General features: G+C 54.1%; 7 protein-coding genes and 1 non-coding gene across 8 annotated transcripts; 4 read left to right on the top strand and 4 right to left on the bottom strand.

Annotated features, from left to right (window-relative positions):
* Positions 1–1,373: 1,373 nt before the first annotated feature.
* On the top strand, positions 1,374–3,102 carry BDP81DRAFT_458590 (MBOAT family protein; the record flags this gene model as incomplete). Its single annotated transcript, XM_060593431.1, has 4 exons — positions 1,374–1,659; positions 1,714–1,754; positions 1,814–2,819; positions 2,876–3,102. The coding sequence occupies 4 exons, from the start codon at positions 1,374–1,376 to the stop codon at positions 3,100–3,102; spliced, it is 1,560 nt and encodes a 519-aa protein (XP_060449081.1).
* A 130-nt stretch (positions 3,103–3,232) lies between these two features.
* BDP81DRAFT_164020 (isoprenylcysteine carboxyl methyltransferase) lies at positions 3,233–4,860 on the bottom strand. Its single transcript, XM_060582075.1, has 2 exons — positions 4,526–4,860; positions 3,233–4,026 (listed from the first exon to the last, which is right to left on the bottom strand). Exons 1-2 carry the CDS (start codon positions 4,543–4,545, stop codon positions 3,258–3,260), a joined length of 789 nt encoding a protein of 262 aa, XP_060449080.1. The 5' UTR covers positions 4,546–4,860; the 3' UTR covers positions 3,233–3,257.
* A 2,080-nt stretch (positions 4,861–6,940) lies between these two features.
* On the top strand, positions 6,941–7,571 carry BDP81DRAFT_164002 (uncharacterized protein). Its single transcript, XM_060582074.1, has one exon. It carries the CDS (start codon positions 7,044–7,046, stop codon positions 7,449–7,451), a length of 408 nt encoding a protein of 135 aa, XP_060449079.1. The 5' UTR covers positions 6,941–7,043; the 3' UTR covers positions 7,452–7,571.
* A 121-nt stretch (positions 7,572–7,692) lies between these two features.
* Positions 7,693–8,212, bottom strand: BDP81DRAFT_311613 (uncharacterized protein; the record flags this gene model as incomplete). Its single annotated transcript, XM_060583734.1, has 2 exons — positions 7,693–7,813; positions 7,902–8,212. The coding sequence occupies 2 exons, from the start codon at positions 8,210–8,212 to the stop codon at positions 7,693–7,695; spliced, it is 432 nt and encodes a 143-aa protein (XP_060449078.1).
* A 380-nt stretch (positions 8,213–8,592) lies between these two features.
* On the top strand, positions 8,593–10,979 carry BDP81DRAFT_420122 (peroxin 8). The gene has a single exon (XM_060589823.1). The coding sequence runs from the start codon at positions 8,727–8,729 to the stop codon at positions 10,845–10,847; it is 2,121 nt and encodes a 706-aa protein (XP_060449077.1). The 5' UTR covers positions 8,593–8,726; the 3' UTR covers positions 10,848–10,979.
* A 599-nt stretch (positions 10,980–11,578) lies between these two features.
* BDP81DRAFT_391163 (uncharacterized protein) lies at positions 11,579–11,911 on the bottom strand (the record flags this gene model as incomplete). The annotated part of the gene is made up of 1 exon (XM_060587516.1): positions 11,579–11,911. One exon carries the CDS (start codon positions 11,909–11,911, stop codon positions 11,579–11,581), a length of 333 nt encoding a protein of 110 aa, XP_060449076.1.
* A 1,871-nt stretch (positions 11,912–13,782) lies between these two features.
* BDP81DRAFT_t93 lies at positions 13,783–13,876 on the bottom strand. The gene has a single exon. It is a non-coding gene; the product is annotated as a tRNA-Glu (tRNA).
* A 6,928-nt stretch (positions 13,877–20,804) lies between these two features.
* BDP81DRAFT_312351 (uncharacterized protein) lies at positions 20,805–22,314 on the top strand (the record flags this gene model as incomplete). The annotated part of the gene is made up of 4 exons (XM_060583793.1): positions 20,805–20,963; positions 21,176–21,392; positions 21,450–21,935; positions 21,998–22,314. 4 exons carry the CDS (start codon positions 20,805–20,807, stop codon positions 22,312–22,314), a joined length of 1,179 nt encoding a protein of 392 aa, XP_060449075.1.
* Positions 22,315–23,942: the final 1,628 nt, after the last annotated feature.

Genomic DNA, 23,942 nt, shown 5'->3' with positions numbered 1-23,942 from the left:
TAATATGGCAAGGTGCGATTCCTCAAGGCCGCCCCTCCCCACTGCCCAGTCAGACAGGCATTCCATTTTCACATGTGATTCCGGTTGCAAAGCCACGGCTCGTTCAGAGTTCTTCGTTTTCTCTGACTCCCAAGTTCCCTGGACCCACGAGGCGACCACCATGTTGGACCACTCAGAGCTGCCACCGGGGATCGCCATCACTATCCGTGGAGCCGTAGAGGCCCTTGGCGTGCATTGGATGCATGCGACTTTTCTCTCTCAAGGCCTCAACTTGCCTAGGCTGGCGGCGTCAGGATGCAGGATGTGTTGGGTGATTTTAAACACAACGGCCTTTTTTCTCTCTCCTCTGCTGTCTCTTCTCTGCGGTCACCTCATGCATTAGCGCTGGCTCCGAGGCGCTCTCCGTTGATCCAGCCAGGTTCCGGGTCAGACAGCTCAGCGACCCTGACATTCCCAAGGTCCCCCCTTCCAATCCCGCCCCAATGGGCCGTGCCATCATCTACCTTAGTACCTTGGCCCGTCGTCACTCATCACTCGTCCGTCTTGGGTCTGCTTTCTCTCTCTTTCAAGATTCTGTTTTGTTTACTTCGTCTCTCCTGCATTTTATGTCTCTGATCAGTCTCTGATCAGTCTCTGCATCGCGTCTCTTCAACTGGCCCGTCCTGCACGCCGTCTGCATTCTTGTCGTCAGCGCGCCTCCTCTTCCCTCATTCCTCCACGTTAATGAACGAATCCCCACGCTACAAGGTCTGATGGCGTCGGCTTAGCTTCCTCCACCTGATTTTCCCTCCGACTACACTACCTACACACTCACCTTAGACTCCCCGGGCCAGTCTCCTCCTCTTCCCCCCCCCCCCCCCCCCCCTGTGCCTTGACGTACCCCCTTCTTTAAGCTACCTCACCACTCAATCGCTTTCCCGCACCTCAGCCATTGCCCCTCACCAGGCACAGCCAAAAGGCCAATGCGCCCCTACCTTGGACCATCCAGATAAAATAAGGTACCTTCTCCTCAATCCTGAAAGGAGCTCAGATCGATTCGCGGGCGCCGTCCGTTTTCCCTTGGAAACACCGGCTACAAAGTCAATCCGTACTCTTCTTCTTGCCTGGCCCCGCGCGCGGTGTCTTGCATAGAGGCAATTTTGTTACCTACACCTTACCTCACTGCTAACAAGTCCGATATCTTATCGCGCTTGCCACCACTTCCCTCCCTGCATTGCATATACATAGCTCTTCCTTACCAGCCTACACGTCTCCTCACCTTTAGACTTTCACCCATCTTTCCCCTCGTCATCCACTACGGACGCTTTCCCTTCCTCTTCTCTCACACACATTCTTGTTGAGGATCCAATAGCTCCAGGGACGTCCTGCCCGTCATGAACACGGCCACGGTGACGAGCCTTGAGAGCTCAAGCACCACCTCATCCTCCCTGCGTAACAAGCACAATGGCACCTCCAATGGCAACTGCAACCTCAAGGCCGCCGTCAAGCCGACTACACCCGAGACCAACCGTACGACCGACGAGTTGAGGAGGGCAATTCAAAAGAAATACAGACACGTCGCTGCCGTCCACTCCACATCCCGCCCATCAACCCTGAGCCATGACTCTAATACAGCCCCGAGCTTCATTGGCTTCAGGAACTTAATGATAATTGTGTTAAGTACGTCAAGCCGATGCCGGACCTGCTTCAATGGCATTGGCTAACCAAGTATAGTTGTCGGTAATCTTCGTCTGATGATGGAGAACATTCAAAAAGTAGGCTCAATGAGCTGTTCCTGATGTGTAGACCCACGTCACTAACCAGGCATTCGTAGTATGGAGTCTTGATCTGTATTGGCTGCCACGATTTCCGCCGGCAAGACCTCGCTCTCGGCTTGGGCTTATACCTCCTGATCCCTTGTCATCTGTTCGCCGCGTACCTGATCGAACTGGCCGCCGCTCAGCAAGCAAGGGGCTTGCGGGCGAAATCAAAAGACGGAGCCGCCAGCCCGACAGAGGACCAGCGCTCGAGGTTCGACTCGACCTGGAAGGTCATTGCTTGGATCCACGCCGTCAACATCACCCTCGCTCTGACCGTTACATCCTACGTCGTGTACTTCCACATCCACCACCCGTTGATCGGCACCCTGACTGAGCTCCACGCCATCATCGTCTGGCTCAAGACGGCGTCTTATGCCTTTACGAACCGAGACCTTCGACATGCCTACTTGCACCCCGTCAAGGGCGAGCTCGCCGCCATGCCCGAAATCTACCAACAATGCCCCTACCCTCAGAATATCTCGATGCACAACCTGGCGTACTTCTGGTGGGCTCCGACGCTGGTCTACCAGCCCGCGTACCCGAGGACAGACAAGATCAGGTGGGTCTTTGTCGCGAAGCGAATGGCAGAGGTGTTTGGTCTGGGTGTCTTTATCTGGTTTGCCAGCGCCCAGTACGCCGCCCCTGTCCTAATCAACTCTCTCGACAAGATTGCGTCTCTGGACGTTCCCAAGATTCTTGAGCGGTTGATGAAGCTGTCAACGATTTCTCTGGTCATCTGGCTGGCGGGCTTTTTTGCACTCTTCCAGTCGTTCCTCAACGCCCTCGCCGAGGTCACCCGCTTTGGTGACCGGTGTTTCTACGAGGACTGGTGGAACAGCGAGAGCCTGGGTGCATACTGGCGACTGTGGAACAAGCCCGTATACCAGTACTTCAAGCGTCACGTTTACTCACCTCTGATCGGCCGAGGATGGAGCCCGAGGGCCGCGCAGCTGGCCGTTTTCTTCGCGTCTGCGGTTCTGCACGAGGTTCTTGTTGGTATCCCGACACATAACATTATCGGTAGGTTGTCTGGGGGAAATCCATCTTCAAATACAGATTGCTAACGGATCATGTAGGTGTTGCCTTTGCGGGCATGTTCTTCCAACTCCCCCTGATTGCCCTTACCACTCCTCTGGAAAAGATGCAGTCTCCCACGGGACGTATGCTCGGCAACTGCATTTTCTGGGTTTCGTTTACCATCCTCGGGCAGCCCTTTGCAGCTCTAATGTACTTTTACGCATGGCAGGCCAAATATGGCAGCGTCAGCAGGCAAATGGCCTGCAATTCAGTTGCAAGCTCGTAATCGGCGAAATCAACGTCAAAGGAGACATGGCGTTGGCCTGGTATTTTTTCTATATATATACTACTATCTTTGGGTTTTAGACAAAAAAACAATAATTGGCATTTAGCTCAACTGCAATTTTGCTTTCTAGTCGCGTGCTAAAAAGGCTGGGAGCCTCACAGAGCCGCGAATCCATACTGCCCGCAAAAGGGAATCATGGTCCCGACACGCTTGCGATAGTCTTCGTAATCCTGCCCAAAGAAGCGCACCAACAGCTCCTCCTCGTGGCGTATCCTCTTTGAGAAGAAGTACCACAGCACAACGGCGTATGCCACCAAGGACACCACATTCCCCATGACGAGCTGGGTGCCAATGGCCCACCAGAAGAAGCCAAAGTACGAAGGGTGCCGAAAGTAGGCGTACACGCCGCCCGTGACGAGGATGTGGGACTCGGCGCGGTAGTGCTGGATGGTGTGGTTGAAGCTCTGGCCGGCCGTGACCATGGCCGCGGAGCGAACTGTCTGGCCGATGCCAACGAGCAGCAGACCTGTGAGCAGCAACGGGGTGCGGAGGCCAAAGGGTGCCCAGACGCTATTGGGGAAGACGAGATTTGTGAGGAGACATTCTGCAAAGGCTGTTGCGTGGGCGATTGCGTAGGCGGGCCAGTTTGCTGTTAGGAGGTAGGCGTGGACTGTTGCTTGCGGGGTGTTGTAGGCTGCTGTTGTGTAGAATTCGAGGAAGTGGAAGAGGGAGAGGGCAGAGAGGAAGAAGGGGAGGCGCCAGAGGGGGGATGATGTGAAGAGGAGGATGGAGGTTAGAGACAAGAGGCCGAGGGTGAAGGTTGTGCCTAGGAGGAAGGCGCGGAGGGCTATGCCGGCGAGGGATTTTGGTTGGTTTGGGTAGTATTCTTTTCCTGGGATTGTAGGGTCCTGGGGGCGGGCGTCGCTGGGGAGTATGTTAGTTACATGGAAGTCAGTGTGCTTGTTGGATGGGGGATTTTCGGGTTGTTGTGAGGAGAGAAAGCTTTGGTTGTGGTGGTGGTGGTGGTGGACCAAGAGGTTTGTGGTTTTGGAGTAGAGGGGGTTCACGGGCGTGCGTGAAGACATCGCGATGGTGGGGGTCTTGGTGTTGAGGGGCAGGAGTTTCGCAGCACAAGACGTCCTTGGAGCTGTCCGAGTACGTCGAGGTTGCAGCCACACTTCCTCGCCTCACTTCATCTCACACCACGGATAAGGTACCTCAGGACAAGACAGGACAGGACGGTACGGGATCGGGGATATGCGGGGAGGAAACGGGGCGAAGGACGGGAGATCCGGGCGGTGTTGTGATATTGATGCCGGGACCGAGGGTGGTGTGGCTGAGTTTGCGGCTGTGGTTTGGAGCAAGGCGAGGGAGGGAAGGCACAGGAAAGGGGAAAGTGGTAGCGAGGTAGACAGTTACTTACACCCGACGGAAGGTCGACATGGTTGTGGCTGATTTGCGAGAGAATTCGTTGATCCGATGTTTTTCGAGAATTCAGGCAAGGTCGATTGAGCCACGATGCTCGGGAGCCCACTAAAGGGAGAAAGCGTGGTGGTGGTGGTGGTGGTGGTAGTGGTGGTGGCGGCGGGATGCGGGATGGGGTGCAAGGGCAGATGCAAGTGTGGCAGAGTTTACGTCGTTGCGAGAGAGAAAACCACAGAGCCTCAACGAGACGGAACGACGTTGAGACTCGAGAGCGCGCTGTGCTGTGTGTCGTGTGTGGCGGGGGCAGGTCCAATTGGCTCTAGCTTCCTTTTACAGACGTGCCGTCATTTCCATGCGAGAACCAATGCGAGAGGTGAGTTCCAGTTTTTCCATTGCAACACAGACGTTTGCTTTGCGACGAAAAGAGTGAAAGCTGGAAGAAGGGAAAGGAAAAGGGAAAAAAAAAACTTGGCAGTGCTGGTAACTCTGTTCGAGTTCAGACCATAGCGTCGTCTCTGTGGCGGCGGGCTTGCGATGGATGTGAATCAGGTACGGAGTAGTACAAAGTATAAGTGTAAAGGTTGATGTTCGTCAGCCACACACGCGTGTGGAAACGGAGTACCTCGGATTCGTGAATTGCGAGACTCCGATGAGTGAGGTTAGGGGTTCCAGGTTCTCTCCCGGTCGTTTGCTGCAATTCTCGGAGGTATTAGAGTAGTGTGCAGTCAGAATCGTGGAGAGATGTGGGCGTGAGACGGCACAGACGTTGGATCATTTTCTGTAGACTTGTGGATAACGGAAACGCAAGCAACCCAAGATACAGAATTAGATGTCGTCCCCCACCCTTTCTCACCAGCGCTAGTTCTCTCCACCTCAGCCCAGCTAGGAGAGGATACTGAGGTTATTCCCGGGTGTCAGGTGAAACTGTTTTTGTTCAATTTGTTCATCAGCAGGCCCCTGCCCCATTTACTGTGAAAGCATAAGGGACAGGAACGAAAGGTAACAGGATCTGCCAAGCAATGTTTGCTGTGCCTGGCAGATACCTAGAGACAGAGAGAATGAGTACGTGTGTCTGATGCACACACAGTTCGACGCGGGTAAGGCCAAGCGCGAGCGCGGGCCGAGTTAAAGGGGGGCGGGTGACGCAAGTGCGTGGAGCCCCCGCGGCCTTTTCGATGCGCTTTGAACCTGTGCTGTACGAAGTACTGCTAAAATACTGCTCAGTGATGGCAGCTGCTTCTTCTTCCCATTTTGGAGGGGGGAGGGAGGGGGAGCGGGGGGAGCCACTGGGGAGGAGGAGGAGGAGGAGGAGGAGGAGGAGCAGCAGCCAGCAACCAACATGGTCCAGGTCTGGTCCCCTTCTTTTTCCTTCCCCCGTTTACACGTACCTTGCTTCGGGTTCACCGAACCAGATCATCCTCCAGATTCCTCCTAGCTCTGTTTTTTCCTTTCCCTTCTTCTTCCTAGCTCCAGTTGCTCCATTGGTCACTTGATCTTTAATGCCTCTTGTTCAGGGTTGGCAGCTCGTGAATTAAACTACCAGACTACTGCCGTAGCTCGATAACGGCCGGCAATTGGCATCCGAGATCGATACGTTGCCTCCATACAGACCCTTCTTCTTCTTCTTCTTCTTCTTCTTCTTCTTCTTCTTCTTCTTCTTCTTCTTCTTCTTCTTCTTCTTCTTCTTCTCCCATTGTATAAAAAGTCTTGGGGCCTGCCTACCTTAAGTTTCCATCTGCTTTACTCCAGACGGGCCCTGTCTTCAGTAGAAACACCTTGCTTTCGCTTCATACACCCATCACTTCCGTTCCTCCTCCACCTTGTCCTTCTCTGTGGATAACCCTTTTTTACTCACCGACAAGTTGGTTGTTCCCACCCCAAATTCCCCTTACCCCCGTTTTGAACTCACCTCACTTTACCTCGCCTTACACAGCTTGGCAAACATAAACACACATCAACACATAACCCACGTACACATACGTACGCGCGACCGCGCACAAAAGACATATCCCACATGCTCATCCTCCAAGACGTACCCATGGATACTCGCACCATCGATAAAGAAGAGAACAGGAGGCGGATGAGGAATGGCGAGCTCTACTGGGCCTTCACCCCGGATCTCATCGCGGACCGGAAACGATGCAAGGTAGCCTGCGACAAGCTGAACAACGCCGGCGATGTAAGCCGCCGTACCCTCATTGGCATGTGGAAAGAGTGAGTCTCTTCTCTGTTTCTTCAGTTCTCTATCTCTACACCCCGCCCGTTCTCTGTGCGCGTATCGCCATGTCCCCGCAACGTTGGGTCTAGGCATGTTTAAGAGCTTTCAAGAGCTTCCCTTATCACATGTACACCTATGCATTACCTCATGTATACCCAGCACAAGGAGTGAATGGATCTGACTTGAGAACCCACCCAGCATCAACCGGGACACGATCCCTCTCCCTCAGCCACGTCTCCGCCATCACGAGGACGATGCCCTCCTTGAGGATTACCCGTGGATCGACACCCCAATAAAGATGGACTATGGCTACAACGTGAAGTATGTGACACCACCCCCGGACCTCCACAGCCAGGCGAAGCTTATCTCTTACTCACCGCCTCATAGGCTCGGCGAGAATGTCTATGTCAACTCCAACAGCACATGGATAGACACCTGCCTCATCACCGTGGGCGACCGCACCCTCATCGGTCCAAATTGCTCATGTAAGTCCCTTCTCTTCTGCCACACTTGGCCCAGCCGGCGACCCGCGAAACCCCCTAAGCTGACCTCTCAAAAGTCTACAGCGGCACACATCCGCTGGAACCCCGTCTCCGCAACGGCACCCGCGGGCCAGAATCGGGTAAGCCAATCACCATCGGTGAGGACTGCTGGCTCGGCGGCAACGTCATCGTGCTGCCCGGGATCACCATCGGCAAGGGCGTGACTGTCGGCGCGGGGAGCGTCGTGACCAAGGACGTTCCGGATTTCGTGTGCGTGGCGGGCAACCCGGCGCGGGTAATCAAGACTGTCGAGCAGTCGCAGCCGACGACAACAAAGCCGTCGGACGAAGTGTCGAACAGAGTCGTTCCTAGCTCTACTATGTAGTAATGCCTATTTTTGCGTGCCTTGCTTTGCTTTGTGTGTATGTGTGTAATGGTGTTTATGTATTCATGCCGTATCCATCCTCAGAGACCACCTTGAATGGTAAAGGACGCAATAATAAGTACGAGGACGTTGATGACGCCCCATAGTAACGGAATCCAAGTCGACATGGAGAAGAAACCGGCACGGTAAACCGCCGCTAAGCTGTGACACAATATCTCAAGTCAGCCTCTCTCTCTTCCCTCGTCACCCATATATTGACCTGAATACCAGAGACGAGACCAAAACTCACATCAGCCCAACAACACTACCCGCGACCAGCGCCTGCACGCCCGACACGATGAGGTACAGCAGCGGCACGGCCCAAATGTACGTCAGGGACCCGCGCTTGTTGGTGTGCATGGCGATGGTGATGGCCGCGGCGCCGAGGTGCACAACGCTGTAGATTATCGTCGTCCATAGCACGGTGAAGCGCCAAATGTCCTCAATGTAGAAGAGGCTCCAGCGGTGGTCGTCCGTTAGGTCGCGGAGCTGCCAGTTGATGCTGGGGAACGAGGGCGTCTTGTAGTTTGTCGGGGGGTAGTCGCGCGCCGTCTGCGACATTGCTTCGGCTTTTCGTTCTTGCGGGGATAACACGTTCGCTTGCGATTCGGGGTTTTTTTTTTTTTTGAGGAGGCCGGTGTTTCGGGACAATGGTTCGAGGTCGTGGACTTTTTGTTTGAGGTGGTTCGTAGGTTGGTTGTCGATGTAGTTGCAGTTTCGCGCGCGGTGACGATGTTGCTGGGGTTGAGTGGTCGATCTTCAGGTGCCAGTTGGGGTCGGCGGGAGGTGTTGCAGGGATGGCGCAGCTTAAGCTCGAGGTGTGGCTTTAGGGCGGTCCCCGTCGGTTCTCCAGGTGCCTCGGCAAATGCGCCCGCCCGCCGAAATGTCCTGCTATCGGCACCGGCTTCGATCGCATCCACCGGCAACATCAACCCGCCGCATCTCTTTCTTCCACCACCAGTCTCTTCCGTTGTGTATCCCACTCCCCTCCCCGTCTTTAGATCATTGTGTACCGAAGCACAACCCGCCGAATGATCGACCGTTCTCGCGAATACGACACGACACGACACGAACGATGCCGGCCGACAGACTCCTCAACACGGTCCTGCAGCTGTACCAAAACGTCCACGATGACCGCAAGACGGACCAGATCGTCGGCTCGACCGTGAACCTCCTCGCCTCCCTCTCGAACCCGCTGAACCTCGGCGTCCTCACCTCCCAGCTCCTCATCGCGCCCGCCATCTGGCACCGCCGCGACGGCCTGCGCACGAGCCTGCGCATCATATCAATCTACAATAGCGCCGCGATACGGGTGCGGCAGAACGAGCTCGATGACGCAAAGGCCTCCGCCAGCAGCAATGATTCCCGTATTATCCATACACCGACGACACGGCAGGGCGGCGGACTCGGCAGCGAGACGTGGGTCCGGGCCGTGGTCAAGGGCGCTGATGACCGCTCTAATAGGTGGCAGCATCTCCTGGTCCTCACGGGCATTCTGATGGGCATGGAGGGCAACGATAAGCGCTCGCTGTCGCGGGGTCTACGCAACACGCTGGAAGAGGCTGTCGTCACGGCCGCGAACCTCGCGCTGGAGCGTCAGGATGGGTCGTTCGCCTCGGCGTCGATTGTGCTTGCGCTCAACTACGTCTTTCCATTTCTCTCCGAGTTCCACCAGGCCGCGATTAACTGCAACGCGCTGCTACCCATTACCGTGCTCGCCATCACAGGGGAGGACGGGTTCCGGGATGGTGGGTTCTTGGAGGACATCCGGAGGGACGTGAAGCAGAACGGTCCGTTCGTGGAGTGGTCTCCCGCCTCGCCGTCGTTCAGGCTGCAGCAGGCGATGGAGAGCAAGCCGCTGATGGGTGGGATGGGACCGCTATCCCGACTGGCGGCCTTTGCCGTCACAAACGCGACGGACTCTTCAGCTGTGCTCGATGCGCAGGACTCGCTGCTCGAGTTTGCGCAAAAGCTGTTCCAGCAGTGGCGGCTCAACCCGTTGTCGACGGTCGATGCCGCGGACGAGACGGCGCGGCTGGAGCACAACACGCTCGAGGGCACTTGGCCGGTTCTCTGGGGGACGCTCAAGAAGACAATGTACGCCACAGTCGCTGTTTTACAGTCCATCGTCGGACGTAGTCTTCTTGATCCGCGCATGAGGAACGACGTCATGGGACCCCAGGTCGCGACCAAGTCACTGCTCACTCTGAGGTTTCTGTTCTTCATCTCGTCTAGACACGGAGCCAGCGCATTCCAGGCGTACACCTTCACCTATCTCACCTCTCTCGACATCCTCGCACGATTCCGAGATGCTTCCGTCTCTTTTCTCACGGAGACTAAGCCCCCTCACGCCGGAGTGGTGCCTCCCAGCCCTCTCGACAGGACACTAGACCTCTTCTATCTCAACGTCGCCGAGCACCTGCCCCTCAACATGCCCACAGAAGCCTGTGACGCCCTCATCGTAAGGCCGGCGACAGCCTACCTCACCCACACCGGCGCCCTCACAGCGTCCACAGTCGAGCTTTTCGAAGCAGCCCACAGCGCCGTCCTCTCGGTGCTCTCGTGCCCGCACAACAGCTCCCTGACCGTCAACCTCGTCCCCTTTTACATCGACGCCCTCTTCGCCTCGTTCCCGGCCCAACTCTCCACCCGGCAGTTCCGCGTGGCCTTCAAGACGGTCATGCAGATCGTCTCGCCGCCCTTTCCCATCTCCCTCGCGGAGCCGCAGCTCTCCGAGACGCTCCTCGAAATGGTGCGCTTCAAGACGCTGAGCGCGGGCACGGCGCCGCTTCCCGCCACGCATGACGCCCTCGCGCAAGCCGAGAAGGGCCTGACGGAGACGACATCCGAAGAAGAGGTCGTCTCGGAGCAGAGCTCGCTCGTGCTGACGCTGGTGGACTCGTTGCCGTTCCTGCCGCTGCCGCTCGTCGAGGACTGGTTGACGCTGACGGCGCAGGCGATGAATGAGATTGCGGACCCGGCCGTGCGGCGGCCTGTGAGGGACCGGTTTTGGGAGGTGTTGGTGAGTGGCGAGATGGATGTCGAGAGGGCTACGATTGGGGTTGCGTGGTGGACTACCAAGGGCGGGCGGGAGCTTGTTGTCGGGAGGGATCAGGTGCTGCTGCTGCGGCAGCAGCAGCAGATTCCTTTGATGAGTGGTGCGATTATGAATGAGAGTAAGTCGAGTAGGCTGTAAGACTGGTAGAGAAGCGTGTGGTTTGTTGTTTATATATTTGAGCGGCTATGAGGTTACATGTCATGTAGAATGAAGAATAATATGAGCGGCAGGAGTTACTCTCAAGACAGTCGATTCCAAATCTTCCAATCATCTTATCTGTGGCCTCTGAAGCAAGTGCTCCCTCGTCCAGAAGGGCGTGATCTACACACAGATGGCTCTGGTCTAGCAGCGAGTCTCACGTAACTGGGGAGGAGTTTAAAGTAAGTGCTTATAAGCCTCACATCCTCCCCCCTAGATTAAGTCCTACGAGATGAACAGCTATACCAGGGCAAAGTCACCACGCCATGAAACTGATGTTCGGTATTGGTATCTCGCTGGTCGTATACAATCGTATATCGCCAAGTTTCTGCTTCCGTGGTCCTCCCAATAGTCTTGGTTCTGCAATGTGGTTTCCCACGTATCAAGTGCCTTCCGTGTTCTCGACTCGATGCTCATGGTACTCATGATGTGTTCTTGATCTCCAGAATCCGATTCATGACAAGCAGAGAAACCTGCTATCCAGTGGGTTAACAACAACGATCGGGTTGAAAAACGGTCTATTTAGACTCACCAAGGTAATCCCCAAAAGGAGGCTCAAAAAGCGCAAAAGGAGAGCAGCAAACTCGTCTTTTTTTTTGGCCAGCAAGCAAGCAAGCAACGAATCTCATCGAAAGCAAGCCGGAGAGCCACAAGAGATGCCACACACGCATTCAATGAGGCACCACGGGTCCATACCACGCCTTCAACTGCATAATGACTCTCAGCGCATCATCAAACACCCAAAAGTGCGTCTCGAAGCGGTTGCTGTCAAAGAAGCTGTCGGCGTCGGGCATGAGCGGGTCCTTGGACGCCCTGATGAGGCGCGAGATGAGGGCCTTGAACATGGTCGTCTCCTCGTCCGTCAGGGGGTTGGTGGAGAAGGAGCGGGCGCCGCCGAGGAGCCGGGTGACAAGGATGCGTTCCTGGCGGGTGATTTCTGGGGCGTCGGAGGGGATTTCCGAGGGGCCGGCTCTGGTGGCGTTGGCTCTGGTTTTAGTCTTCATTGTTGGGCGAGGTAGAGATGTTTTGGGTTGAAGGGATGATGCTTTTTTGGGGTGGGTTGTGAGTGACGATGTTGGGGAGGTTGAGTTAGGTAAGTTAAGTTGGGTAGGTAGAAGCCAGCGACGGGGGATAAAGAGATGTTCTAGGGGTTTGCGATCTGGTTGTTGTTTAGAGGTGAATTCCCTTCGGTGAGGCAGAGAGAGAAAAGGTGAGAGATGTGATGATTCTGTGAAGTTCAAAAAAGAAGGAGTGACCAAAATATCACAGTCTGGGAGGAAGGACCGGCCATGGGCTGTGCGCACACTTCACCCCTTTCTTCCCTCTGAATAATCATCTTGTGTGTATGTGTGTATGTGTGTATTCCTGTCGGGATGTGGTGACTTGTTTTCCTGTTCACATGGTCGATCTTTCGTCTAGCTAGTGGCTGCCAGCGCTGCATGGTAGGATTTGACCGTTTCAAGAAAACTTGAAGGTAGCATGTGGCCAAGAAGCTTCTTTGAGAAACCTGTCACATAAGCAAGTAGGTCTCTTCTGTCTAACAATACTTAAAGCCTTCATCTGCTCGATTTGTACACGAGTGACAACTTTATATAGCAAGCCACCTGCTTGCATAGCATGCCAGGCTGGAAAGATTTATAGAAACAGTGTGAAGTTACAGCGGAATAGTATTGCGGTCATGTTTCACTGCGTGTGGACGGATTGATACTCACATTTGCCAATATCAGCCAACCATTGACTCAGGACTTGGCAGCTGACTATGGGATATGCTTCAGTCCCCAAGGGCACTCGGCTGGTACTTGATGGTAGAAGGCAGCTCTTCAGTGCATCAGTGCTCGTCTCGTCCATCTTTTTAGACGGATGTTATGCCTTCTCGTATCTGGGAAGATCATGCATTACGAAGGGCACTATGAAAAGGAAGCCGAGCAATCATCCCTTTACTGTAGAGAAACAACGCGGAAGGCATTGCTATGAGTCGCGATGGATGTTGACGATTGGTTGACTTTATATCATTTGTTCTGAAAATCACTCGCATTTGGAAGAGATGTATCTCTAAGTCTGGCCCTCATGTGGACATAAGTACTTCAGCTGCCTCAGGTCTGAGCCGAGAGGTCTAGCAGCGCAATACCAGGTCTGCGGTAGTCGGGGCGGATCAACAACTCGAAGCCTTGCACCAGATCAGCAGGGGCTCGCCTGGCTTTACGAGTAAATGAACGTACCGGGCTATATGTACCAAGAAGCGCTGCGATCCAGGGCCGTCACTTGGACACCGTGAACTACTACTCCTACCACTTCCATGCCCAAGATGGCTTGTGTTTGTTTGTTACCTTATGTATCGAACGGCAATAGTCTGCTGCCAATATCTAACGAGGCTCGATAACTTCTGTCCCATTTTTGAATCGCTCAGCTTCACAGAGAGGAGACATCTGGCGGTTTTGATAATAAAACAGGAACCTGAGACGTTCAGCACCCTCAACGTTGAAGGTAGTTGGACGAGAGGATTCAGAACATTTGGGTTGAATCCTCTTTCGAGACCTAGTCAATGGTCACTCTTCATGGAACTCCTGCATGCTGGTAATCCTATATAGTAGCTGTCTCTATGCCGGTGTCACTCGAGCAGCATGACTGAATTACAATTTTAGTGCTCATATACGAATGCATGTCCCTAACTCAAGTAGTAGAGAGTTTAACTCACGTCACCCAGATCATGTTGCATAACAGATGTGTAAATAAGAGACGCGGACTCAGCCCAGCGCGAAACCTTAACTCCATTTCTTGCACCCTGAGTCGATGCCGTCCAACCCACCCCAAAAAAGAATGACGGGAACACCAACCAACAAAAGATGAGCTTCGAGAAACAGAAAAAGATTTGGTGTTCCGACACCGAGAGTCGAACTCGGATCTCTCCGGGACTTTGAATCATTTGATTGACTGAAAGCGGAGTATGCTAACCGCTACACCATGCCGGATTGATTTCCATCAGCCAACAATCGGTTTATGAAGGTCAGACAATGTCTGTGATTGGTTGTGCTGTTACCAGGATGACTAGCGTCATGTTGGGGTCGGTTTGGAACGTCAGGTACGGGATGTGCATTGACAGCGCGGTTCTTTTCCGTATTCCTCAGACGGTTCTGAATTGCTTGGTTTCTGAACAAGTTTGATGGCGGCTATGTTCGTGCTGACTCGAGCGTAACGCTGAATCTGTTGCAAGTTTCCACAGTCTAGTTGAGAGTTGCTGGTCGCAGTAAAGGGGCAGGGTTCGCACAGAGGAACCATGGTTAGCATTGAGCCGCCAACGCACCGAACCCTCTTGGGTAGCGATGTATAGCCACGGCTATATACAGCTATGCTCGTTACAGAACCTAACAGCAAGCCCTACAACCTAGTCTTACGAGGTTTTGCCCCTTGTGGTTTCCCTTGTGGCGGTATTACCTATTACGATATACTCCGGACGGTTACTGGAACGTTGTGTAAACCAGAAGCCTGCGGGCTCTGGGTCGAAGGATAGGAGATACTGGCGGAGTTGCGTTCTAGGGACGACCATAGCACTGTCTCGGGCAAGCCAGCGGCACCCAGAGACAGGTTAAACACATAGTTGCCTTTGGGCACGATTTGGAGGACGAGCTGGACTGTATCTAGTGATAGCTATAGGCCTACGGCCCTCCACGCCATATACCCTTCGGGAAGTCTGCCGCAAGGGCGGCTGCGCCCTTGCCGCTACGGCGTTAAAATACAACAACAACAACAACAACAACAACAACAACAAAGCACCGAACCCTCGAGTTAAGAGAGTCGACCGTACTTCGTAGTCGTACACAAGTTGAGAACTCAAAAGACGTTGAAAAATTGCCCGACATGCCACTGACTCACTAACTCACTTTCCCTTTCCTCGAAACACCGATTTGACTTTGACTCGCTCAACGTCAAACCCATCACGAACAGAGCCAAACACAATGCCCTGGCCCGAAGAAACGAAAGGGATTTGAGCAGATTTTCCCGAACCATCTCTCTTCGTCCCACGGTACGGACCAGGTTTCACATTCGGGTGGTGTCACTGGGTGTGTGTGTGTGTGTGTGTGTGTGTTGCCCAAAGATTGATAACATCGGACGCGGCGGCATCGACACTTCTTGGCAAAAAGCCGGATGTAGTCCGAACGCTTATTTGTGAGGCATCAAGCCAAGCATCGCAACGTGACAAAGGTTCCCATGGAATGCCAAATGTCTAATTACCTACTGCAGTCTGCAGGTATTCATGATCCCCGTGCCCGGAGCCCCCTCCGCAGCGCCCCGAAGATCACGATCTCGCGAACCTTGAAGGGTATCTATCTTTGTTCGTACCTGGGACTTTGCGATCCTCGTCATCTCGTCACCTGACTGAGCGACGTAACCGCGCTGCAGTCCAGACTATTGACTGCCGCACGTCGTGTTTGCGATGACCGTTGGAGTACTACACTACGTGCCAGGTGCTGACATGAGCAGCGGCGGCCGGCGGCCAGCTACCCCCTCCCACACACCTCGACGAGCTTGACCCAAAGAGGCAATGAAACGACAAGACTTGCATCTCCCATGTTCCATTCTCCACCACCGCGGTCCACCAGGGAAGAGAGCACAAGAGGCACAGAGGGAGCGCCCCGCCCTAGGGCTTCGCGTACCAAGCACGGGATGAGATGAGTTACGTTGCAGGAAACTTGGAAGAAAGGAGGGAAGGGAACGTGGGAAGAGAGTGCGACTGAATGCGACGCGGCGAAAGGCCCTTTTGGCTTTTGTGTCAGACCATTGGCTTTCCGATGTTCGGATGCCGCGGCGAACGATGGCAGGACCGCGCTGCGCGGAAATGCTCCGGAACTCGGAGACTAAGAGGACTTGGCAACTTGCCCGGTTTCTCTCGAGACTAGAAGTTTTCTAGAACATGGAGACCTCGCAGGACCCACTGTTTATTCTGCTCAGGTACGTATCCGGGCTCGGACCACCTGGACGCCCGATCCGACGCCAGGACCAATTCGTCCCAGACGGTCACCTGAACGGAGCCACCAAATGAGGTGAGAGAGGAGAGACTTTCTTCGACGGTCAATCGACCACCGTGTTCACGGACGACAGACGACGGACGACGGACGACGCAAATACCTTACTGCACTTACTTGCACGGTCTGATCGACTGCCAACTCAACAAGTCTTTCGCGGCCGACAAGACAAGTCTTGGCCTCCTTCCTGGTGACGGTGTCCCGACCTCTGGCGAAAAGACGAACTTTGGAGGCTATGTTTGAAAAGTCAGACGAGGTCGGATCAGCCGCCAACCCAAAAGAGTTGGAGTGCGTCAAGCGTTGGAGGTTTCTTTTTGGAGAACATCTCCAAGCATGACGAAGGGTTGGAAAAACATTTCAACATCGCAGCAATCAGCATGAACGAAGGTGTGACGAAACGCCGCCGCCGCCATTGCCCTCTTCCCGAATGCTCGGGTCCTGCCGTAACAATGAGAGAGGCGTGCGTTTTGTCTTGGATGGGCAATAAAAGCGTACAATTATTGGCCGCCAATCTTTTTTCTCTCTCTCTCTCCCAAATCTTTCCCACACCAGGATAGACCACCACACCAACTTCAACCGCGTTCGACCTGCTGTGGCCTGCGTCACGACTGGAAAGAGAGGCGCTCCGGCTCCGCGGAGATGCAAATTCTGCATTCTCAAGGATCTGAGGCAGGCATCCATTAGTGTGGTCGCTAACGTTGCCTTACCGCGCAGTCTCGCAGGGATACCGTCCAAATGTCGCTAGGCCTTTTGGGCCCTTGGGGGCTGCCAATTCGTGCCAATCTGTGCTGCAAGCCTGCAAAACGCTTTCAGGGCTGTCTGTTACGGCACTTCCCAATGCTGCCCGTCGCTGATCATCGCATCGGTACCGCCGGTGTGATGCCAACGCTTAGACTGCCCACCAAAGGCTTCAGCCTTCAGGTCGTGGGGGGAAAGGATGCCAATCTAGCAAATGCTCGTTGTGCCTTGTCGAAGCCCCCAACTGGCGATCATCAGCTGGGGTACGGATAGATTTTTGGATGCTTCTTATCTTCAATTTCCATGGGGGGTTCCCAATTCACGCATCTCAACCTCATTCCGACTGGACGACCAACTCGGAAATATCTACGCAGCTTTTCTCGCAACGACCGACAGGCACCCTTTGTTTTATTGACAGCCATCGAAACGTTTCTAACGTTTCGCCAGCCAGAGGTACATCTGGCGCAGGTACCTCCAAAATGCCACACTGGTGGAGGGGCGTTGGCCTTTTGGTGTGTGTGAGTGTGCCGCGCAACTGGACTGGACAGCAACAGGTCTGAGGTTGGAGCTCTCCGCCGCCCGGATGCGCCTGGCTGGAGCTCAGGTGATCTGAATTTTTTTTTTTTGATTGATTGCGAACGTGGCTCCGCTCCTGTTCAAAGCCCGGCCCCAGCTTCGTCTGATGACCCCAAAGCCCAGCGAGTGCGACCAGTCGCCAGCGACGCCGGCCTGCCGCGAGGCACACCTGGCCTGGGACGTTCTACGTCTGGAAGGGCTGGTGAAATGACCTCTTTTCCTTTACGCCAAGGATGGTCGTGGTGATGCCTCAACCGTGGTTCAATGACAGAACCAGTCTGTGTCACTTGGTCTTGCGCGGTCGTGTTGACGAATTCTTGGCTACGCAGGGAAATGCCTGTGGAGCATCTCCGAATCGGAGTGTGGGAGATTGGTACTGATGGAAGTTTAATATTGCATCACTGTTTGGGTTCATATGCGACCATCGCAATCCGAGACCGCCAGCCTTGAACGGTGGACCTGGGGAGATAGGTCAAACAGCGGGCAAATGCATCTTGCATCACGATGCATTTTGAGTAGCCGTACTCCGTACCGCCGCCCCCTTTCTTACACGCGCGGATGGATACTCGATTCTGGTTTGCTGGATGACCTTGGCCTTCGGTATCAGGCTGGCAACCGCACAACCGCATCAAACTTACGGATATTGACCATGTCTGTCACGAACGCAACCGCAAAGCTCACGTCTCCGAGTCAGCAATTAGTTTCCTTGGAGCAGGTGTTGCGTTGCACGTCTAGGCTTGGCAAAGTGTGCCGTATTCGAACCTTGCCGCAACGATCCGACGAGGACGACCTTTTGGGGGCAAGGTTCCCCAACATGACCCCTTCCCTGAGCTTCGACTTCAATAGTTGAATAGAGGAGATGGGAGCCAAAAAGAGCCAAGAGATGGTGCAGGCAGGTCCTGGTCAGACGGCACGGGACCTCGAATTACTTCAGGAACGTGATGAGAGTCGAGGACTCAAGCTTTTAGTGGTGGTCACTGGTCAAGTCGTCAAAGGAAAGAGGCTGCCCGGCACAATATCGCGTAGGGCGCGATGAACAGCTCAACAGCCACCACCTCCTAGTCTCCTGCTCACAGACGCTTTCCAAAGACTTCAGACCGGTGGTTGTCGGTAACACCCTTGGCCTTGGATGGAAAGATGGAAAGGAGGTTCTGGACCAATAATTGCCCACTTTACAGGACGAGGCAAGTGCCTTGGTTTCTGCTGGCCCAGCTTCCCACCTTTTTTTTTCCTTTCTTTTCCCACGGGACGAATTGCTCATGTTAATGCTTCGTGTGCCACAAAAACATGCCAGTTGGGAACTTGGCCGGGGTGTGTGTGTGTGTGTGGTTCTGGAGCAGTGGAGGGGGCGCTTTCTAACAGCTGGACAGCAAAAGTGACCTCCAACCAAGTACTCCGTGTGCCCGTCCTTCTCCAATGCTAATGCCATAAGCCATATAACCAAGAAGAGTCCCACCCCGTGTGCAGATTGTTGGTCGAAAAGGGGTTTGAAAAGCTTTTCTGGCCTTCCCAAACGATTTCATACATCATTGAACTTAACCTCTAGGCTCTGGTCCTTGGATATAAGACACCTGAGTTGCGAGAACCCCCCAAAAAGGGACACACAGGCATATCGAAACGCCGTTAAAATCCGTACGAGCCGTCAACAAGACTACAACCAAACGAACGACGGGAGGCCGAGACAGCGCTACGGCTACATCGCGCAGCAAGCCATCATCACGCCCAGAGGAAAGAGACGCAGACGCACACCTATCCGTACCTACCTCTACGACCCCTCCCCTTCCACTTCCACTTCCCCTTCCCTCCACCGTGAGCGTGAGAAGCGGGGTTTAACTGAGCTGGCGCAGCATCCGCGCAACTTGCCCAGCGAACTGCATCTTCGTTGGAGCTGAGCTCGGAAAGCTGAGGCGAGGGGCGCGAGGCATCGATTGGGGGGGGGAGCGCTTTTTGCAGCAATCCATCATCCACAAGCACCAGGCCCGAGTTGTCTTTCCTGTTCCCCCTTTCCCTTGTTGGGTTACCTTCACCTTTGGAGCGACATTCGTCCCATTGACCTCTCATCCATCCATCCTTCGAGCATCATCGTCTCGTGCTTGCTGGCTGTTCGTCGTCGAAGGTGCCACAACATATCGGCCCAGCTGCGTTTGAATCGTCGAAAGAGGCAACATATTCTGCCACCACACACCCTTAATTGTTCGTCGTCTGCTGCTGCTGCTGCTGCTGCTGCTGCTCACCCGATCCTCTTTTCTCTCTTGATTTCCGTCCTCTCACGTTGTCGGAGCAGCCACCACCAACCCAACTCAACCAGCCACTCAGCTCTCACGACTGTGTGTGTGTGGTCTAGAGAGATCACCACAACCAGTTACAGAGACCCTAGGAGAGAGAGAGAGAGAGAGAGAGGCTTGGCCCTCACCCATACGGATTGAACATCTGGTTGTCTGTGTGTCTGCACAGCATCTGCACCAAAACGTGGGGAAGGCCGTGGGAGAGAACCAAGACACACAAACCGCAAGAAAAAGAGAAGAGACAAGCAGGTCCCATCCTGTCAGGCTGTGTGGACGTTGTGAAGCAGAACATCCCGTCCTTTTTAACAGGAACGACGACCCGGTCAAGCTTGGCCTACAGCCTGTTCCCCACACACCCCCCTCGTTCCCTCTCTGTCTCTCACAGCCGGAAGTCTTCTCCTCTCTCTCAAGAGGGACACTCACACGTATCCCATACTCACACCCCCCTCCTCCTCCTCCTTGAATCCCCTCCATCCCCACCGTCTCTTCTCACAGTCACCAGTCACCCATCCATCCATCCATCCATCCCTCATCCCTCATCCCTCTCCGCTCGTCGCTGCACGCCCACTCCCACGCCGGCGGCCCTGCTCGGTGGTGTCTGGCAAGCCGCAAAGTCTGGGTCTAGGCGAATGGCTGGAGTGCGCCCCCCCTCAAGCTGCCAGTTTATTATCATTACATAAAAGACCGCCGCTCTCTTCCATTTCCTTACACACTGCAACCTCTCATCGCTGCGTCCCTTATCTCTGGGCTGGCAAAAACAAGCTGTCAAAGATTCAACTGAAGCTCAATTGCGCCCGCTTGGATGCCTTTCCCCCCAGTCACAGTCTCAGCAGCGCACCGCTCCGTACCTTATCTCGCGGCTGTCTAGATTCTCCCACCCTTTCCAAGTCCCCCTCTACCACGCTGGCGGTTTCGCCCCAATTCCCGTGCGGGCGCTCGTAGGCGCCACTGGCAACTTCTCCCCCGGATATCCCTTTTTCGGGCAATTTTTTACGACCCCGTCCCTGCTTGTCATCTCTTTTGCGCCCGCAACCACGCGCGAGAAGTGCTAAACACCCATACAACGAACACTTCCAGAACATCGTAGGGCTGGGAGTGTGGAACACGCGACGTCACAACGGCGTCCTATCTACAGATCCGGATCCAGATCCTCCCGTAGCTGCTTGCGCTTGCTGCCGCTGCCGCTCACGCTGCCGCTCACGCTGCCGCCGCCGCCGCCGAGACGCCGACCGGCAACCTGCCTCAACCCCCGGACCAGATAAGGCATGGCAGATAAGATGTCCATCGACAACAAAGATCCCGTCAAGGAGGATACTCCAGAGACCGTGGGTTCTAGTCCCGAGGGCGAACATCAGCCTGCGCCTAATGGCACTTCCAACAATGCCAATGGTGCTGCCGAGGGCCAGCAACCAAAGCGAAAGGGCGGCCGTAAGCCTGTGAGTAACTCACTCTTTTCCCCTCATTGCATCTCAGCATCAACTTCGCTCAAGTGTGCGACCTTTTTGTGTGTTCGGTGTTGTCTATCAACACCATAACTTCCCCAGACTTTCGTCTGTGTCACACAATCTTAAGGTTTCACCTGGGACGAAACCTTGTTTGGTCCTATCTCAACTCCCGCTCGACAGGAAGGCTAATTGTTTACCCCAAGATCTACGCCACGTCCGAGGAGCGTAAGCAACGCAACCGCCAGGCTCAAGCTGCCTTCCGCGAGCGTCGCACAGAGTACATCAAACAGCTTGAGGAAGCCATCCGCGTTCATGAGTCCAACCTGCACAACCTCCAGGCCGCTCATCGGACTGCTGCCGATGAGTGTTTGATGCTGCGCTATAAGAATTCCCTATTGGAACGCATCCTCTTGGAGAAAGGTACGTCGAATCGCCGTCAATTGATCGAGGGTTGTTTTGGTATTAACAGTCTATCAGGCATCGATGTTCAGGCTGAACTTCGTGCCAAAACTGGCAGTCCCAACTTGGGACCGACTCATGCTCCTCAGAACATGGTTCAACCCCCACCTATCCAGCGAGCCATTTTGAACCGACATCACCAGTCTCGCCGATCCAATTCGAGCATCGCCCCGAAACTGGAGCCCGGCATCAGCCCTCTGCCTCCGCCAATCCAAGCAGCTCACTCGGCTGCTTCTCCAAAGGGACGGCCCACCCCTTCATCACACTCCAACTCGCCAACAAACACGGCACCGTACGGCGGCCAGCAAGCGCTTTCACCAGCAGCCTCTGACCACGGCCCGCTTCGTCCTGGCATGGCATCGTCCATGAAGTCTCAGCTCAGCCCCATGGGTCCCATGAACCCGGCCGCTCGAGCTCACATGATGTCCGGCGGCCCTCCTCGCGTTGGCAACAGTGGTTCTTACTACCCGACACCTGGGTTCCAGAACCACATTGAGCAGCTAGGTAAGTTAACCAGCCCTCTCCATTCATGAATCTTGTCGTCTTATTCCTAACACCAAGCTCAGAACAAGAATATGATGCTCCTGCGGACATGATCGAAGACTCCGAGATCGACACCCCGAGCGGACCTGGTCCATATCCCAACGGCTTCTCCGGCGACGCACCACAGCACATGATGACTTCGCCAAACTCCGTTGGTCCCGGTCACGGTCAGCACATGACGTCTCAGGCTGAGCCTCCACAACCTGCCCACACGACACAGGGTGCATACCCTTCCATGACGCAACTCTTGGATACCGGCATCGACTGGGATCCCTTTGGACTGAGCGCCAGTATGGCCTTCCCATCACAATTCTCTTTCGATACCAGCAACATGCGGTAACCCTACGCCCCCTCGGTGAAAGAATCGAATTCATCGAAACCTGCACATGACGGTGATTGTTGTGATCAAAGAGGAAGATTTGTCCAAATATGTTTCATCAAGGCCTACATGGTCGCTGTCTTGGTTTCGAAAAAGAAAAAAAAAAAAAAAGAAAAAAAAAGAAGAAGAAAAGTTAGTCATATGAAAATGGGAGGTTTGCGGGGAGGGAAGAAAACTCGATACCCCGAGACGACACGACATCAGCATTCGGACGGCGAGATTGTTTTCAGGGCGAAGCCTACAGCGGCGTCCTTAACTACAACACCAGCGAGGGGAAACAAAAATTTTCAAGATGGCTTTCAATACCCGCGCCGTGCGGTCATCTACGGGGAAATGCGATCACGACATAAAAAAGTTACCAACAAAATCATTTTGTCTCTTTCGAAATACGGACAGTCAAAACTGGGCGGCGAAAATACCCCACGGGAGGTTAGGCAGCCTGCAGTACTTGTCTCTTTTTCAATGTTTCTATATGCCGGGAAGTTTCCCACCAAGGAACCCCGCGCTTGTTTATAATGGCGTTTATTTTATTTTTTTCATCATTCACACATCGCATATTTGATGGTGTATAGGATACAGGAGGAACCAAAAAAAGTTTTTTTTTTTTTTCAATTTTATTTTTTCAGACTTCTAAAAGAGTTTTCAACATATTCTGCTTGGGTGAATGGATCTCGGTTACATATTATCAGTGAAGCAAGCGTCACTCAGCATTTGCAAGGCGCCTTGGGGACTGATGGCTTGTCGTTGCCAGAGGCCCCCGCTGTGAGGTCCAGAGTGGCCGACCGACGGAAGATGTGGGAACACGGGAACACGGAGGCATCTGGGAGGAGAATGGAGGTGTCAGCGCTTGGTAGAGCCCCATCTGTGCCTGCCGCGCGTCTGGGACAAGACGGGACGAACGGCATCGGACTCGGTTCCGTACACAAGAGACTTTATTGGCTTGAATTGCGTCGAAGACGAAGTTCACTACCCGAATGAAACACAGCCTCTGATCTGGTCATTTATCTTTGCTGAAGCGTTCTTTTTGTGTACTTGTCTTTTCTGTGAACATGTTTACACCTTATTTTGTGAAAAAGGCGTCACCGTCACGAGCAAAGCCGGCAAGGATTGCGTGTCTGCTATTACGGATTGCGTTTCTGTCGTTCGATTGGTGTCTCTTCTTCTTGGCTGGGTCCCCATTCTGTGCTAAAGGGCGCGATGTTGGTCACGTTCATGTGACGTCTTTCTTGGGAGTTTAGGTAATAGCCAAGAGCTTTCCGGGTGGGTTCGAGAATGAAGACACGTGGAGGAGGACACAAGGTAGGAGGGCCGGGGCTGTGAGGATGTATGTATTACTTTTGTGTTACTTTACGGGATTATGTGCGTAGCGGAAAGCCCTGGAGACTTGAACCGGGACTGGGAGCTTTCGGGTTTACCTAAGTTTCTGGGCGTGTGTCGTTTCCCTTTGCATTACGAGTCACGACGAGCCTCTTCCTCTCGGATCGAAGGGAACAAGCTTGATGGGGGAAGAGACCGGGGGTTTTCCTTGGTCCGAGCTGCGGGTTCCTGGATTTCTCTTGGTCATAGAACGTAAGAGGTTTGGAATCAAT

This window comes from Colletotrichum phormii (assembly GCF_030913505.1).
Source record: "Colletotrichum phormii strain CBS 102054 chromosome Unknown BDP81scaffold_4, whole genome shotgun sequence".
Taxonomy (NCBI): domain Eukaryota; kingdom Fungi; phylum Ascomycota; class Sordariomycetes; order Glomerellales; family Glomerellaceae; genus Colletotrichum; species Colletotrichum phormii.
Note: the sequence above shows the minus strand (reverse complement) of the source record. Positions and strands in the feature narration are given on the sequence as shown.

Bases quoted from the DNA above. Each gene is read 5' to 3' on its own strand.
- BDP81DRAFT_420122 (XM_060589823.1), top strand. From the start codon at position 8,727: ATGCCGGCCGACAGACTCCTCAACACGGTCCTGCAGCTGTACCAAAAC.
- BDP81DRAFT_164002 (XM_060582074.1), top strand. From the start codon at position 7,044: ATGGACTATGGCTACAACGTGAAGTATGTGACACCACCCCCGGACCTC.
- BDP81DRAFT_164020 (XM_060582075.1), bottom strand. From the start codon at position 4,545: ATGTCGACCTTCCGTCGGGT. The intron at 4,027-4,525 runs GTAAGTAACTGT...CATACTCCCCAG, and splicing joins ATGTCGACCTTCCGTCGGGT to CGACGCCCGCCCCCAGGACC.